We start from the raw sequence: 18,118 nt of genomic DNA on the forward strand, positions 1-18,118 counted from the left end.
CCCTCTTCTCTGTGACAGCCCGTCAAGTACTGATAGATAGTTAACCCTAATCCTTAACTGTTCTTCATACAGTTTAGCCTCCAGACCCCTTGTTATCTTTGTTGCTATTCTCTGCACTCTTTGTAAGGTCTTAGCATCTTTTCTGTATTATGGTGACTAGAACTGGACACAATTGGATCAAGTGTGGCCTCACTAGAGCAGTATGGAGCAAAACTATCACTTCTCATGATCTTGATTCTATCCCTCTATTGTGCAGCCTAGGACTGCATTGGCTTTTGTGGGGCACCTATAGTACACTGCGGACATGCCTAAGTGGTGGTCCACTAGGACACCTAAATTCCTCTCACAGTTACTGCTGTTGAGCCTCCTACTGCCTATATTTGTGCATTTGGTTTTTCCTGCCTAACTGCAGGAGATTCACAAATTCTGAGAAAATTGCAAGCTTGATGTTTTTCACTTGTATATGCAAGTGTGCACCTTTGTATATGATTATTTTTAATTTCAATAGAAATGTACTGTATGAAAAAAATCCATATATGAATTGAGGCCTCATACAGTTTTCCTCATCTCCATTATTTGCACGATAAAATAAAACGGTGTTATTTTTTCTTTTTATGTTTGATGACTAAAATGGTTAGTTCAAACTACTATTTTAACAGACACCTTCATCATTTGTCTCCAAGAGTCTGAGCACAAAGCATCCCTTTATATTAATACAGAGGAGAGGGGGGGAAATCTCTCCAATGCTTGTCCCAAAGATGCTTTTTCATGAGACCTCTGGACTTTCTTGTTTTTCTTTGAAGATGTTTCGCTTCTCATCCAAGAAGCTCCTCCAGCTCTGTCTGGATGGTGGGGAATGAAAGGAGTTATAGTCCTTGCAGACAGCCGGTCATTTGCATTCTTTTAGAGAGTTGTTGAGGCCACTTGGAGGTTTATCTGTGTCATCATGGTCACTTGAGTAGTGCAAAGTAGTGCAAAGCCTTCTTGGAACTATTGAAAGGATTGTGTTGTAGACTGGAGATGTTGTTGTTAGTTGCGAAGTCGTGTCCGACCCATCGCAACCCTATGGACAATGTTCCTCCAGGCCTTCCTGTCCTCTACCATCTTCTGGAGTCCATCTAAGCTCACTCCTACTGCTTCAGTGACTCCATCCAGCCACCTCATTCTCTTTCGTCCCGTTCTTCTATTGCCCTCAATCTTTCCCAGCATTAGGCTCTTCTCCAGTGAGTCCTTCCTTCTCATTAGGTGGCCAAAGTATTTGAGTTTTAGCTTCAGGATCTGGCCTTCTAAAGAGCAGTCAGGGTTGATCTCCTCTAGGACTGACCGGTTTGATCGCTTTGCAGTCCAAGGGACTCGCAGGAGTCTTCTCCAGCACCATAGTTCAAAGGCCTCAATTCTTTGGCGCTCAGACTGGAGATAGATGAAGTCATATCCCTCACCATCTGTTGAAAGAGAGCTGTTCAATTTTGACATAGATGGACTTTTTGACCTCTTTTTCAAACCAGTGGTCCTTTCTGTCCAAAATATGGACTTTGCTATCTTCGAAAGAGTGGCCTTTGCCTTTTAAATGCAGATGGGGTGCTGAATCTTGTCCTGAGGGGTTTGTTCTCCTGTGTTGTGCCATACATTTATTATCTAGTGCTTCCATTTTGTTAAGTAATAACTTGTGAGGTGTTCTCACAATGAATCGTTAAAGGTGCTTCCAAGCAAAGGCATCAACGCAGAGATGCAATCATATTAGCTTTATTCAATGATAGATCAAAGAGAAAGAAATACTTGGCATGAAAGCATTCATGCCTGCATGTGAGAGAGAAATAAAATAAAACAAGCTAGCATTACATGACTAAAAGAAGGACTGAGCGCTAGGAGAGGAGAAATGGAGACTAGAAGCTAGAACAAAGAGCAGCCCCTCGTGCAGAGGTATTTATGGGGGGTCTTGGTCCCTCCCTGACCATAAAACACTCTCACCAATGGGGCTGTGGGTCCGAGACCCTTGGCTCATCAGTGGAAGCAAAGAAGCCTCTTTGCCTCCATCTGATGACCCTTTTGGGGAACTGCCAATGGCTGGCACTAATCATCTAACATAACAAAGGTGGAGAGGAGACTATATAAAGGAGAGTACTTTCCCATTTTTATCTTTCTCCAGGACAATGCCTTCCCACTATGTTTCTGGTATACTATTTTCCTAATTTTAAAAATGCTATTATTCCAATATACTATTGCAAATAAGAGTTAATTATCAAGTGGCTCCCCATAACATTTCACAAAGAAGGTGCTAGCTGTTGCACAATAAAAAGTTCATCTGAAAATAACATGAGCTATGGATCTCAGAACCTATTTCAATGCAAGTATTTTTATTATCAGTATTTTCTAGATGGATAATTTTTGGCCTTTGGGCCAGTCTCTCTCTTTCAGTCCTAGGAAGAAGGTAATGGCAAACCACTTCCAAAAAACTTGCTAAGAAAACTGTAGGGACTTGTCCAAGCAGTCACCAGAATTCAAGACTGACTTGAGGGCACCAAAGCCCCTCCCTCTTATAGTTAATATGTATTCCACTGCAAAATTTCTGATTTTAGTTTTTTTTACCATTTCCATAGTCGGCCTTGGCAATAAAGCTTAACAAAGAAGTTCAAAGTTTAGTATGATCCCCTTTAAGTTTAGAAAGCTGAAACACTTTGCTTAAGGTCATTAAAATTAGGAACACTCTGTCTAAATAAAAATATGATCCAGCTAGGTCATATGAAACCTTTTGTAAGATGCTCCAAGAGACAATCAATTCAAATGAGTCCACCACTGTATATGTCACATTCCTACAGCATGAGTTGAAAAATCTTTTTCCTGTTGATGAAGTAACCAGATAAGATGTAGATGTCCTATGGAAAACTAGCAGTCATGGCTGCCTCCCAATGAACAACAAAAAATGGAATATGAATGTGTTGCTCTACCAGTCCACTGTACAGAAAATATAGTAACTTGCCATAAGGAATTAAATCAGCCTTTATAACTAACATTATATTTCTTAGGCATAATGATTTTGTATATTTTACTACTCCATTATTTTTTTCATCTGTTAATTGAGGCATTTAATTGGAGGATTCAGAGAGCTACAGATAGGCAATTATTTTGTTCTATTCTCCTTAGCAGATTTTCCTTGAAAAGGGGAGAAAAACTAAAAAGGAACATCCAAAAAGCTCCAAATGAATGACATTGATATTTGGATACAAACACCTGTGCCTGTACAAAGGTCTTATTAATATGAGATACTACTACAATTTTCAGTCCCCACACTGTCATCTCTAATAATTGGAAATGTCAAGAACAAGGAATAAAGAATATCATTGTGGATCAAGTTTCTGCAGAATCCCTCACTGTCACTATACACAAAAGAAAAGGGGAAAATACTCATTGATTCTATATATTTGTTGCTGAAGAAAAAATAAGAAATGAAACAAAACTCATGTCACTTTCAGTTGTTTCCATTTCATCTGGATTCCTGGAGGAACTCATACAGGTTTAGCTTTTAAAGGACCTAAAACTCAGTAGCCAGAAAGAAGATTAAGGAAAAAATTACTCCCAATGGGATAATGTCATTTAAACCACAAAACAAAAAGCACCTCTAGCTTCTCAGTAGTTTCAACTATACAGTGCAGCTGAACTTATGACTCCATGACAAACAACCTGCACCAGTTCTGTGCCATTGTGGAGCATTCATCACCTCCTTCTCTCCTTCCATTGGCCAAACATTTTGTGAAGCTATCCAATGGGGCAAATGGGAGGTTAAATGGCAATTAGCTGGTATGCTGCTCCTTCCTTGTTCTTCCTTTGCCAAATTTATTCTTAGTAACAAAGGAGAAAAAAGTGAGCTGAAAAAGGCAAATGGTCAACCCCCTACTCAGCACTATGCTGATAAAGCAACCACTCAGAGCACCCAGCAAGTGATGAAGGAATGATAGTAAGGCCCCACAGATGCTTTGCTTCAGACATGGGAGAGAGAGGGGGGGGGGGTCCAGGAGCCAAAGCAGAACAAGACAGGAATTCCTTCTATTGGGAAATGCCCAGTCCAGCTTTGGAGGAGCAGCACTTCAGTTGATTAACTTCAAAAGTTCATTGTTTTAGCTCATAAAGAACTGTGGGAGTGGCATGGCATGATGGGAAAATACAAAAACAATGCTAAATCTTGAATGACAGGATCAAGATTATGGGAACATAATAGTTAGGAATTATTTTTTCATTGCCACAGAAATCTAATGTGGAAGTGACCATAAGCAGCAAGACTTTCTGTTTTTAAATAGAAGTATCATCTCTTGAAGTTTCTAGTTATTTACACTTCTGAGGGGAAACGATACATATTTTATGCATACAGAAGACAAGAACTCCAAGGTACAATTTAAGAAATGGGCAACTACAGGGTATAGTTTGTAGTTTTACAGTCCAAACCCCAAAACATGCTCAGTGGAGGACAGACCATTTTAAGGAGAAAGTAATAGAACATACCACAGATGGGGGTAAAATTTCTGTTTGACCAATAGCTGTAAAGTAAATAATTATGCAAAACTTTGCATTTTGCTTTCTTGCTCCCTTTTTGAGGGTTCAAACAAAGCCCAGAGACAAACTGTGACAATTTAAGGTGTGTCACCAATATATTATTGCAATTTCTGAGAATTTTGCTACATACTGGTCTTATCATGAAAGGTGTTCACAACCCAGATATCTTTTGATTTTGTTTTTATGTTGCCTTACTGGCAAAGGGATGGCCACAATATCGCTCCTTCTCAGGTGATAAAAAAGGACCAAATCACAGAGATAGATCACAGATGCCGCATATTCTCTCATTCTGGTATTTGCTCTGGGTATTATTGCTGATAAAGAGAGACATTGAAGAAGCGACTTCTTCTACAGTATATGCATTGTGATTTCTCATGCTGCCTTAGCAATATAGGAAAAAGTTGCTCTATTGCAGGGGTCTTCAAACTCGGCCCTTTTATGACTCATGGACTTCAACTCCCAGAATTCCTCAGCCAGTGTGCCTGGCTGAGGAATTCTGGGAGTTGAAGTCCATGAGTCATAAAAGGGCCGAGTTTGAAGACCCCTGCTCTATTGTGATTCTTCTGCTGCCAGAACCCAACCTTTAAAGGTGAATAATTGTGTGAATGGAGCTTTTGGGTAGCTATGCACTGACACAGATATTGTCAATAGGTTTTTCTCTCACACAAAAGAAATAGTGAACCATAAGCTGTCTTTCTTTGTGGATAGTAACCATCTCATAACTTTAGATTCTGTGAATAATTGCACAAATTCTCTAACCATATAAGACTCTAGTATTACGTCTTACCAAATCTAGAAGGCGTTATGCTCAAATGAGACCCAACTATGAGTTTTAGCTAGAGTACAGGATTCCAAGATGTTTACAAGACAATATTGTGGGGTAGTTCTATATACTTGCTTATTCTGAAAACCCAAGTTGCTATATAGACAAACACAGACTAACTTCGTCAGCTAGTAATATGACCTTGAATCTGCACTATTTCTATAAAGTAGCTATTGTTTCCCATTAACAGTCTGTAAAAAATATTTCTCTCTCAATTGTAATTAGCTGCTTCTTCTAGAATATTTCTGGCAGTAGTAGTATTCCGTTTTATTAGATTAGCTGCATTAATATTGGAACAATTTCATCTCTAGAATATTAATCAGGTTGGGTTTTTTTGCTCAGAAATGAATATTGAACCAAGACTGATAAACTGCAAAGAACATGGAACTTGAAGTTGCTTCAGCTTGGCTTACTAAATGTTTTCTTGTTTAGTTCCCGATGGGAAGGAGAATAACTGAATCCAATATATGGATGAAAGAAACTTTTTGCTTAAAATAAGTGAAACAGTACAGTTTGAGAAGCAGTTTTACTCTTAAAAGTATTGTTAAGATTTAGAAATTAATTGCCAAAGATTATATAAGTCTGCATTAATATTTCTCTCAAATGCCCATTTGAAGAGCTGTATCCTGCTCCAATTTAGGTTCCAAATTATTCCATGCCTATAAAGAGCCAATAGAGAAGAGATAGATGAACAATTACATAAACCTGTAGTTACACATACCTCAAGCACCATCTCAGTCATTTGAAACCGTCTTTGAGAGCTTTTGTCGGAAGTCACTGGTTCATGGAGCAGCACACCAAACATGTCGTACTTCTTTAAGGCCTGCTTGTAGTTTTTCTCACTCAAGTCAACCACACGATCTTTCCCATCATAGGTAGGGAAGTCCAGTCCTTCTTCAGCTCTGTAGCAGGCAAGCACATAAAAAACTGCCAGGAACCAGCAAGCTGCCTTCATACTGCTGTGCTTCTGTTGGTTTATCTGGGAGAAGAAAAGGAAATTTTAGGGGAAAAGCCTGGAGAAATTCAGCAATCTTTGTGCACCGGTTTGATTCCCCACTTTTTTCCAGTAAATTGATCTAGATGGATTCAGGTCACCAGGAAGCATCTGCAGCAAGCAAGTAACCTTTGTTTGAAGAGGCAGAAATGCAGAAAAATAGGACAAGCTGAGAGACCAAACCCTGGATACCTTACATAGCTCAGGCCAGCTTCTGTGTCATTCAGAACTCCATTTTTAGGAAACAGTTGTTTAAAGCTATTAATAGATCCTGCAATGAATAAAAAGGAAAGATATGACACGACTGAGTGACTGCTGGCACTCTGCCTCTGAGTGAGAGAAAGGGAAAACAAAGGGTGGGGAAGAAGTCATGGAGATTCTGCATTCTTCCTTATGCAGAAAACTGGCAATCATCAATCATAATGCACAAGTTCATGGCAATTTCCCTTGCAATTATTTTTTTGTATTATTTGTTTTACTAAAAACAATTAGAGTGCTTTAAATGAGATGCTTTTGTTACTCATTTTATGAAAGAAAATCTCCATAAAATGCTTCTAGGATTTGCTTTTTCATGAGGATTTGAGGGGGATCCCATTTGGTTCAGATGTACCGCCCTGAGTCCTCTAGGAGAAGGGCGGTATATAAATCAAATAAATAAATAAATAATTGTAAGTGATTTCCAGACTGTGAAACTTGCCCTATGGTTTTACAGTTGGCTTGCAATTTAAGAAAATATATGTAACCAAATGTTCTGCATTTATCTTGTGTGAGCTATTGTTCAGATTGAAATTTAGTCATTCCTATTTTGATTTATCAGATGGTTTTTTAAAAAGCTGGAGGTAACTTAGGAGATAGTCAGGTTGCTGTCAATTCCTTATAAATCAAAAGGGGATTTAAATGTAGCATACCGGTAAGCAGAGGAAGATGAACTCTTGTATCCTTTCTTATGGTGAGCCATTATTTTTAGCTCCTGTTCTCCTGGAAAGGAAAACTGATCTTTCCTCATGTCATCTATTCAGGCTGAACTTTGTGTTACTGCCTACCTCACCAATTGATATTAATGTTATTAATTTAAGAGCAGGCATGCCTTTGCACATAAGAACTGCTGATATTGCTGCTTTCACGAAGAGGTGGGCCCTCCAATTGAGAAAGCATTAGGGGTATTTCAAGGAATTATCATCCTTCTTTTTTGAAAACAGAATCGTCTGCTGAATTACTTCTCAAATAGTCTTTATATCAATTTTACATTTGCTTTACATCATTTTTACATTACAGAAGATGTAATGCATTGGGCTTTGTCTTGCTAAGGGAATATCACGTGGGTTAATTGCTGGAAGGTTGCTCAAGCAGGGAAGCTGGCTAATGGCTCCCAGCTCCTCAGAAAACCCGTCTCCAGCACCGCCATTGGCTGCTTCTAGGGCGGCAATAGGTTGCTTTAAACCTATTGGCCACCGCCTAGAGGCCAGGGTATAAATTGCTGCATTCGCAGCCCTGTTTCTCAGTTCAGTTCCTGCAACCAAATAAACAATGATCTTTGCTGAACTCACTCGCCTCATCTCGTCATTGAAGCAACAAACCCAGTATCTAACACTGACGACGAAAGTGGGATCCTGCTCCTCCAACTGAGTTGAAGAGTCACTAGGGGAGAGGCTGAACATGCCTGGCAGGAAAAGCAATTCCCAGCCCCTACGGTCGGCCTAGCACAGCCACGCTAGCGACCACGTGCCCAGAGGACCAGTCCCTGGGCAATGGAGGAGCAGGATATGAAGACAATGAGCCCCAGCCATGAAGACCAGTAGAAATGGCCAAGGTTGGAAAGCTGGAAGAATTTGACATAGCTCACCCAGAACAATGGTCCTCGTATCTATCCAGGGTCGAGAACTATCTTCACACGAATCAAGTTGCTGAGGATGGTCTGAAGGCTGCTATGCTCCTGTGTGTGTGCGGAGCAGCCACATTCGACATTGTGGAGAACATGTTCGCGCCAATCCCATTGGAGTCCGTAACATTCGCAGACTTGAAGAAGAAGCTTGGAGACCACTTTCAACCCAAGCTGTCGGTAATCACTTGGCGCCATGCATTTGAACAGAGAGTTCAGCAACCAGGTGAAACAGTGTTAGTGAATTTAGTGTGCAGGGTCTCCTTGTGCTACCAAAGAGTTGCACAGACAAGGAAGGGTACTGAGAGTAGTAAAAGTCACACACAGGAGTACACTGAGTTCTAAAAGCAAAAAGTATTTTACTTTTGAGGTGGTGTAAAGACAAAAATGCACAGTCAAAAAATAAACAGTCCAGGTCATAAACAATAGCAACAGTCCAAACTACAAAGTCTTCTTACCGGTCCAGAGGTCAATACACAGTTCAGGTTACAACAGTAGTAAACCAACAGCAGAGCAAAAACAGTAATAGTAGAGATCAGTGAATTCAGAGAGAGAGAGAAGCTACGTTCCTAGCTTCCTCTTATGGCCATGAGAACACTTACACACCCATTGGCCAATTAACATCTTAAAGACATAACAACATCATGGTTAATATATTTTCAACCCAACATTGTAGGCTAACACCATATGCCTAACAAACAGCATCCAAATTCATTGCGGCCTTGAGGCAGGCCGCATGCCTGTGCCAGTTCTCCGATGTTGAGGAGAGGCTATGAGACCGGCTTGTCTGCAGTCTCCGGAATCGAGAGTTACAGCAAAAACTCTTTGCCAAAGAGACTCTGTCATTCCCAGACATGCTGAAAGAAATCATGGCGGACGAAGTCGCCGCCAGAGCCATACGAGCCATGCGGCCCACCAAAACAGCACTGCACAAGTTAGCCATCCACCACGGGATGCCGAACACACAGAGGACCCTGAAGACAACAAAGAAATCGACAAGCTACAAAGACACAACGACCAACAGCGTCACAGCGACAGACAACAAGGGGCGACTTACAAGGCAGATCCCTTCCTTAGGTGCCCAGGGTGTGGCGGCCGCCACCAATGTTTGGACTGTAGGTTCCGGACAGCCATGTGGCGGGCCTGCAGAAAGACTGGCCACATCGCGTCAGTCTGCAGAGGTCACCAGAAGGACCGGCCATCAAATTGCCAGTCGGACATTCCGACCAGGAGAGGTACTGGGGCCCTGGGACAGTATAGCGTGGGGTTTTGCTCCAGCTGCAGAAGCATTTGCCGTATGGGAGCTCGCCACCCTATTAAGCCAAAGTTTAGATTTCAGGTGGAGCTGCAAGGGGTCCCTTGCAAGATGGAGCTGGACACGGGCTCAGCCATATCCATTATTTCACTTGAGACATTTAATTTCGTTTGCAATCACAGTAAGAGATGGGCCAAGCTGAGGCCATCTGACATTATACTAACTGATTTCCAGAATGACAGAGTTGCAGTCAAGGGTGAGGCCACACTAGCCGTTAAATTTAAGGGGTTTTCTGGGCATCTGGACGTTGTCGTAGTAGGGGGTCAGCGAATGAGCCTGATTGCACTCGATTGGTTTGATGCACTAGGCATCCAAGTAACCGGACTCAACCAGATGCAAGTTGCGAGTTGTCTGTATCGATGCTGATGGCGTCCACCCGGCTGAGTCAAAAGTGAAGGCCTTCCAGATGGCACCCAGCCCCAAAATGAAGGGAGAGCTGCAGGCATTCCTAGGCCTCCTAAATTTTTACCATGCATTCCTTCCTAACAAGGCCACAGTGGCAGAGCCATTACACCAGCTGTTGGACAAAAATGCTGCATGGAAGTGGACTAGTGTCCACGAAAAATGTTTTCAGGAATTGAAGGCTCTTCTGTCGGTCAGTTCCACGATCACTCATTTCAAGGAATAAATGCCAGTATGCCTAGCGTGTGACGTGTCTTCATATGGGGTGGGGACAGTCCTAAGTCACTTAGAGAGCGATGGAAGTCAAGTTCCAATTGCTTTTTATTCAAGGACACTGTCCTCTGCCAAGTGTAATTATGCTCAGATTGACAAGGAGGCACTGGCTATAGTAGCTGGAGTAAAAAAAATTCCATGACTACTTATACAGCAGGGACTTCATTGTCTTTCCAGACCATAAACCTCTATTGGGATTATTCACTACAGACAGACATCCCACATCTTTAAGCTAATTCACAAATCTGGCAAGGAGATGGGCCATGCAGATGGCCTGAGCAGGCTGCCTCAAATCAAACCAGATCCGGCCCCAGTAGCCCACATTTTGTCCATTCAGGACTTGCCAGAGTTTCCCCTCCATGCGGGGGACATAGCTGCAGAAACGGCAGCAGAGAAGACTCTAAGCAGAGTGCTATCTTGGGTACACATGGGGTGGCTAGATAAAAGCCCAGCTCCTGAGTTTCAGAGCTATTTCACAAGGAGACATGAGCTCTCAGCTCATAAGGGTTGTATTCTTTGGGGGAACAGGGTCATTGTTTCCACCTCATTAAGGGACAGGGTATTGCAATCGCTTCATGAAGGTCATCCGGGAATTGTTTGCATGAAAGTTTTGGCAAGAAACTATTTATGGTGGCCAGGATTAGATAAAGCCATTGAGGCTCAAGTGCATGGGTGTTATACATGCCAGCAATCTAGGCCTGAAATGCCACACGCTCCCATTCACAGGTGGGAGGAGACACACACCTCCTTGTCAAGAATTCATATAGACTTTGCTGGGCCCTTTCAGGGACAGCTCTTTTTTATAGTGGTCGACAGCCACTCTAAATAGCTAAAAGTTATACCAATCACAAATATGTCTACTGCTAGGACCATCCATGTGCTTAGGAAACTGTTTGCAATGCACGGGCTACCAGATGTCATAGTGTCCGATAACAGGGTCCTGTTACTGAGACAGAATTTCAGGCCTTCCTGAGGGCAAACCTCATTAGGCATGTGACATCGGCTCCATTTCACCCAGCTACTAATGGTCTAGCAGAATGAATGGTGTGCACCACAAAAAAATCATTGAAGCGTATAGTGACTGGGGACTGGCACCACAGACTGGCTGACTTTTTGCTCTGCCAACATTCCACGCCATGCGTGGGTAAAAGCCCAGCAGAGCTGTACTGGGGGGAGGTGACTAATCACAAAACTGGACAGGTTGCACCCAGACCGGGTGGCAGCTGAGGCCTCTCACCCAAAACCCCCGAGGGAGCTGCAAGTGGGCGAGAGGGTGTGGGCTAGGAACTATGGGCATGGGAACTTGTGAGTGCCAGGAAAAATCACCAAAACGCCAGGCCCTCTCTCATAAGAAGTGGGCCTAGAGGGTGGGTGAGTCATCCGTCACCATATCGATCAGCTTAGGAACCGTTTTCCAGAATGGCCACAAAGTGAGGACTTCATCCCAGGTCCCAGTCACAAACTGCAAACCAGCAGCCAGGCCGATCAATCCATAGGCTCTGAGGTCCCAAGCAGTCAGAGCAACGGGGAGGTGGCTGTAGGGGAGCAAAGCCCAGGAGTGCAACATGGGGCCCCTGATGGAGAAAGCCAACCAGAACACTACAGCCACTGCGATCACTCTGCAGAGCGATTGGACTCTGGGGTGGGCCGACATGAAAAGGCCAGCCACAAAATTCCAAGTCAGCCAGACTCGCGGGAACATATGGACCCTGGTCTACCCAGTCCGGCAGGCAAGCTGGTAGGCCAGAGAGAACCTGGCTCTCCCAGGTGTTCTACAAGGGTTCACAAGCCTCCTGCATATCTACAAGATTTTGTTCTGAAATAACTGAGCTATAATGTTGTATCATTAACGTGCTGCTAGCCAGGAAACCCCCTTCATGGATTACTGCCTTGTCATGGCAAAGGGGCTTGCATAATTCAATGAAGCTATGAGCTATGCCGTGCAGGGCCACCCAAGACGGAAAGGTCATAGCAGAGAGTTCTGACAAAACGTGATCCACTGGAGAAGGAAATGGCAACCCACTCCCACTGCCATGAAAACCCTATGGACAGTACCAAAAGGCAAAACGATATGACGCTGGAAGATGAGCCCCTCAGGTTGGAAGGCATCCAATATGCTACTGGGGAAGAGCAGAGGGCTAGTACTAGTAGTGCCAGAAAGAATGAAGCGACTGGGCCAAAGCTGAAAGGACGCTCAGTTGTGGATGTGTCTGGTGATGAAAGGAAAGTCCAATGCTGTAAAGATTTTTTCTTCATAGGAACCTGGAATGTAAGATCCATGAATCAAGGAAAGCTGGACGTGGTCAAACAAGAGATGACAAGACTGAACATCGACATCTTAGGTATCAGCGAACTAAAATGGACAGGGATGGGTGAATTTAATTCAGATGACCATCAGGTATACTACTGCGGGCAAGAATCCCTCAGAAGAAATGGAGTAGCCTTCATAGTCAATAAAAGAGTAGGAAAAGCAATACTGGGATACAATCCTCAAAATGACAGAATGATCTCAGTTCGAATCCAAGGCAAACCATTCAATATCACAGAAGTCCAAGTCTATGCCCCAACCACCTGTGCTGAAGAGGATGAAATTGACCGGTTCTATGAAGCCCTACAGAACCTTATAGAACTAACACCAAAAAATGATGTCCTTATCATCATGGGGGATTGGTGTTGTGATTCAGGGTCAGCCTGTGGGTTCGGCAGTTGGGTTGGACGACTCAGAGAAGGAAGGGGGTGTTGAAGAGCTTGCTGAGGGGGTTGAAGAGCTTGCTGCTGAGAGCCCTCAGCCAGGCCCCTCCCACCTGGTCACGACGGAGACCCAGCTGTGTGAGTCTGACAGCGTGGATGAAGATGACCCACAGCTGGCCCTGTTCAAGGACGCCCGACGCAGGAGGCAGTCAATCAGGAGTAAACAGAGGAAGGCAATGGGGCACCTCAGAAGGAGGCAGAGAGAAGCCACGCCCTGAACTGTATAAAAGGGGAATGCGTGGGAGGGCTGGTTTGCTGAAGGCAACCGCTTGAAAAGCTCCTGTTTCTTGGTTCGTGTCTTGTTCCGTTTGTTTTTGTATTAATAAATTTGGCAGGCTTAATTCCAGCCTCTTGCCTTCTTGTAAAAGGGGGTGTCCCTGCCTTTTCTGCAGGGCCGGTAGCAGGCTGGTACAGAACAATTGGAATGCTAAAGTAGGAAGCCAAAAGATAACCAGAATAACAGGCAAGTTTGGCCTTGGAGTACAAAATGAAGCAGGACACAGGCTGATAGAATTTTGTCAAGAGAATACGATGGTCATAGCAAACACTCTTTTCCAACAACACAAGAGACAGCTCTACACATGGACATCACCAGACGGTCAACACAGAAATCAGATTGACGATATGCTCTGCAGCCAAAGATGGAGAAGCTCTATACAGTCAGTAAAAACAAGACCAGGAGCTGACTGTGGCTCAGATCATGAGCTTCTCATTGAAAAGTTTAGGCTTAAACTGAAGAAAGTAGGGAAAAGCACTAGGCCACTCAGCTATGAACTAAATCATATCCCTGATGAATATACAGTAGAGGTGACAAATAGATTTAAGGAATTAGATCTGATAGACAGAGTGCCTGAAGAACTATGGACAGAGGTTCGCAACATTGTACAAGAGGTAGCAACCAAAATCATCCCAAAGAAAAAGAAATGCAAGAAAGCAAAATGGCTGTCTGAGGAAGCTTTGCAAATAGCTGAGGAAAGGAGGGAAGCGAAAGGCAAGGGAGAAAAAGAAAGATACGCCCAATTGAATGCAGAATTCCAGAGAATAGCTAGAAGAGATAAGAATGCATTTTTAAATGAACAGTGCAAAGAAATAGAAGAAAACAATAGAATAGGGAGGACCAGAGATCTTTTCAAGAAAATTGGAAAGGAACGTTTCATGCAAAAATGGGCATGATAAAGGACCAAAATGGCAGGGACCTAACAGAGGCAGAAGAGATTAAGAAGAGATGGCAAAATTACACAGAACTATACAAGAATGAGCTTAACGTCCCTGATAATCACAATGAGGTGGTCACTGACCTCGAGCCAGACATCCTAGAATGTGAAGTGAAGTTGGCCTTAGAAAAACTGAGCAACAACAAAGCTAGTGGAGGTGACAGTATTCCAGCTGAGCTATTCAAAATCTTAAAAGATGATGCAGTAAAAGTGCTACACTCAATTTGCCAGCAAATTTGGAAAACTCAACAGTGGCCACAGGATTGGAAAAGGTCAGTTTACATTCCAATTCCAAAGAAAGGCAGTGCCAAAGAATGTTCAAACTATCGAACCATTGCACTCATTTCACATGCTAGTAAATTTATGCTTAAAATCCTACAAGCTAGACTTCAGCAGTATGTGGATCAAGAACTACCAGAAGTGCAGGCAGGATTTCGAAGAGGCAGAGGAACTAGAGATCAAATTGCCAACATACGCTGGATCATGGAGAAAGCTAGAGAGTTCCAGAAAAACATCTACTTCTGCTTCATTGACTATGCTAAAGCCTTTGATTGTGTGGATCATAACAAACTGTGGCAAGTTCTTAAAGAGATGGGAGTACCAGACCATCTTATTTGTCTCTTGAGAAACCTATATGTGGGCCAAGAAGCAGCGAGAACTGAACATGGAACCAGTGATTGGTTCAAAATTGGGAAAGGAGTCCGGCAAGGCTGTATACTGTCACCCTGCCTATTTAACTTATATGCAGAGCACATCATGAGAAAGGCAGGGCTAGATGAATCAAAAGTTGGAATTAAGATTGCTGAAAGAAATATCAACAACCTAAGATATGCAGATGATACTACTCTAATGGCAGAAAGTGAAGAGGAACTGAAGAGTCTCTTGTTGCAAGTGAAGAAGGAGAATGCAAAAGTTGGGTTGAAACTTAACATTAAGAAAGCCAAGATCATGGCATCCGGCCCTCTCAATTCCTGGCAAATAAATGGGGAAGAAATGGAGGTAGTGACAGATTTTATTTTCCTGGGCTCCAGGATCACTGCAGATGGGGACTGTAGCCAAGAAATTAAAAGAAGCTTGCTCCTGGGGAGGAAAGCCATGACAAATCTAGACAGCACACTAAAAAGCAGAGACATTACCCTGTCAACAAAAGTGCATATAGTCAAGGCTATGGTCTTCCCAGTTGCAATGTATGGCAGTGAAAGCTGGACCATAAGAAAGGCTGAGCGCCAAAGAATTGAGGCCTTTGAACTATGGTGCTGGAGAAGACTCCTGTGAGTCTCTTGGACTGCAAGGCGATCAAACCGGTCAGTCCTAGAGGAGATCAACCCTGACTGCTCTTTCGAAGGCCAGATCCTGAAGCTAAAACTCAAATACTCTGGTCAGCTAATGAGAAGGAAGGACTCACTGGAGAAGAGCCTAATGCTGGGAAAGATTGAGGGCAATAGAAGAAGGGGATGACAGAGAATGAGGTGGCTGGATGGAGTCACTGAAGCAGTAGGCGTGAGCTTAAATGGACTCCAGCAGATGGTAGAGGACAGGAAGGCCTGGAGGAATGTTGTCCATAGGGTCGCGATGGGTGAATCCTAGACCAGGGAGTGTGCGTTTCCTCCCACCTGTGAACTGGAGCCTGTGGCATTTCAGGCCTAGATTGCTGGCATGTATAACAACCATGTACTTGTTCCTCAATGTCCTTATCAAGGCCAGGCCACCAAAGGTAGCTTCTAGCTAAAGCTTTCATTCTGACAATGCCTCGATGGCTTTCATGTAATGACTGTAAAACCCTGTCTCTTAGGGAAGTGGGAATTATGACTGTTTCCCCATAAAATGCACCCCTTGTGGGTAGATAACTCATGCCTTCTGATAAAATAGTTCTGAAATTCAGAACCTGGGCTTTTATCCAACCAGCCCATGTATACCCATGACAATACTCTACTAAGTGTTTTATCTGTGGTAGTTTCAGCAGCAATGTCCCCCGCATGGATGGAAAATTCAGGTATGTCCTGTATGGACAGTATTCTAGCAGCTGGAGCCAGATCTGGTTCCATTAGTGGTAGTGGTAGTCTGCTGAGGCCATCAACATGGCCCATTTCTTTGCCCGGTTTGTGAATCAATCTAAAAGTGTATGCAGATAGAAAAATAGACCATTTCAACATTCTTGCAGAAAGTATGTGGGGGTTTGTTTGTCTGTTGTGAAAAGTCCCAACAGAGGTTTGTGGTCTGTAAAGACCGTGAAGTCCCTGCCATATAAATAGTCATGGATTTTTTTTATTCCAGCAATGATGGCTAGGGCCTCTTTGTCAATCTGAGCATAGTTGCACTCAGCAGAGGACAATGTCCTTGAGTAAAATTCTATAGGAACCTGTGTTCCATTTTTTTCTATGTGACTTAAAACTGCCCCCAACCCATAGGGAGATGCATCACATGCAAGACATACTAGTTTAGATTCTTTGTAGTGAGTTACAGTGGACTTTTCTGACAATAGTGCTTTTAAGTCCTGGAAACTTTTTCCATGTAAGTTAGTCCATTTCCATGGAGCTTTCTTATCTAGAAGCCTGTGGAGGGGCTCTGCTAGTTCGGCCTTATGAGGTAGAAATGTGTGATAGAAATTTAGAAGGCCCAAGAATGCTTGTAGCTTCCGGTTGGCCGCCATTCCTATCAGACGGGAGAGTTCCTTGCTCTGGAAATCTCCTGCGCATTGGAGGAGGGGGACACCGCAACAGCACTGCGGGCACTCCAAAAAAACCTCAGATCAAGCGTTCTTAGGATGTGGGATTCGGTGGGCACCCTAGACGTCTCCCCTGCTCCTAGGTAGACCCTAGTAAGGGCTGCTGAAAGCGAGCGGGGTGGGAGACATGGTGCTGTGAATCTTTTTTGCTATCTTCAGCGCGTGAAGCTGCAAGTTCTGAAGGATGTGGAGTGACCAATTTCTCTGTTAGAAATTAAGAGAATTTGGACAGTTGAATACCGTGAGTAGTAGAATTTTAAAAACAAAATTTGGACTTGATTTGGATTGCGGAAGGGAAGCTAAAAACGGAGGTCGGTCCCTCTCCGCTGCGGCAAAACTGAAAGCAATTGCCTGATAAGCTGCAGCTGTAAAAAGACTCTTGAGCTTTTAAAACCTCCAAGTTTCTGGAAAAAAACTCCCCTGAAGCAGGGTGAGGGGGAGAGAGACTCTTTAGACTTAAAGTCCCTGCGAAAGCTGTGAAAAAAAAAAGTTAAGCCGACTCTCTCCCTGGGAGGGAGACCTGGTCAGGCAGCAGACTCCATTGTGATGCAATAAAGAGATTGGAAGTCTTTGATCCTCGTTTCCTATTGGAACTTTTGATGTTACTGTGACGGTCTGAACTGTTGCAATTGAACCTCTAAGTATTAGACCTGCTACATACTGACTTTTTCATCGGCCTGGTAAAACTGTCTGTTTGAGCGGAACTGGTGCTCTGGCTGTGGCAACTGGCTGACTGCTAGTGACAAAATAGAGACCTTGACATTTTAAACTGTTGAGCCTTTAGTTTGTTATGGCTGCGGAGGCTACAACTGCACCAAAAACAAGAAGGAAACTTTCTGCCTCCCCAACCTTTGAAGAGGAAGTGCTCAAAATGTTAAATACATTAAAAGAGGGGCAGGACAGATTGCAAGAGACACAGGATAAACATACAGAGGAATTTAAAGAGATAAAAAAGGAAATTGGCTTCCTGAATAAGGAAATTCAACAGGTTAAGACAGAAGTTTCAGAAGTGGATACAAGAGTTACTCAATTGGAAATAGGACGTGTCCAGGATTTGGAAAGACAACAGTACCAAGCCCAGGTAGCAATTGCTTTCTTGCAGATGAAGGAGAGGGAAATGAACTTAAGAATTTGAGGGTTTCCCGAAATAGAACAAGATAACTTAAAGGCAACAATAATCCATTTTGATTTTGAAGC

At 43.2% G+C, this 18,118-nt stretch overlaps 1 protein-coding gene across 2 annotated transcripts in view; it reads right to left on the reverse strand.

Moving 5' to 3' along the window:
* LOC310636420 (calsequestrin-2-like) overlaps window positions 1–6,629 on the reverse strand; it is a 75,495-nt gene extending 68,866 nt beyond the window's left edge. The window contains exons 1-2 of one of the 2 annotated variants that reach the window (XM_083356234.1): window positions 6,555–6,629; window positions 6,090–6,347 (exon numbers count right to left, since the gene is read on the reverse strand). In XM_083356234.1, coding sequence (XP_083212360.1) covers window positions 6,090–6,323 — 234 coding nt within the window. In that variant the 5' untranslated portion in view covers window positions 6,324–6,347; window positions 6,555–6,629. Of the gene's footprint in view, window positions 1–6,089; window positions 6,413–6,554 lie in introns of those variants that run through there. The other variant, XM_083356235.1, reaches the window with a different exon arrangement.
* Window positions 6,630–18,118: the final 11,489 nt, after the last annotated feature.

The sequence above is a fragment of the Vipera ursinii genome (genome assembly GCF_947247035.1).
Source record: "Vipera ursinii genome assembly, chromosome: 2".
Taxonomy (NCBI): domain Eukaryota; kingdom Metazoa; phylum Chordata; class Lepidosauria; order Squamata; family Viperidae; genus Vipera; species Vipera ursinii.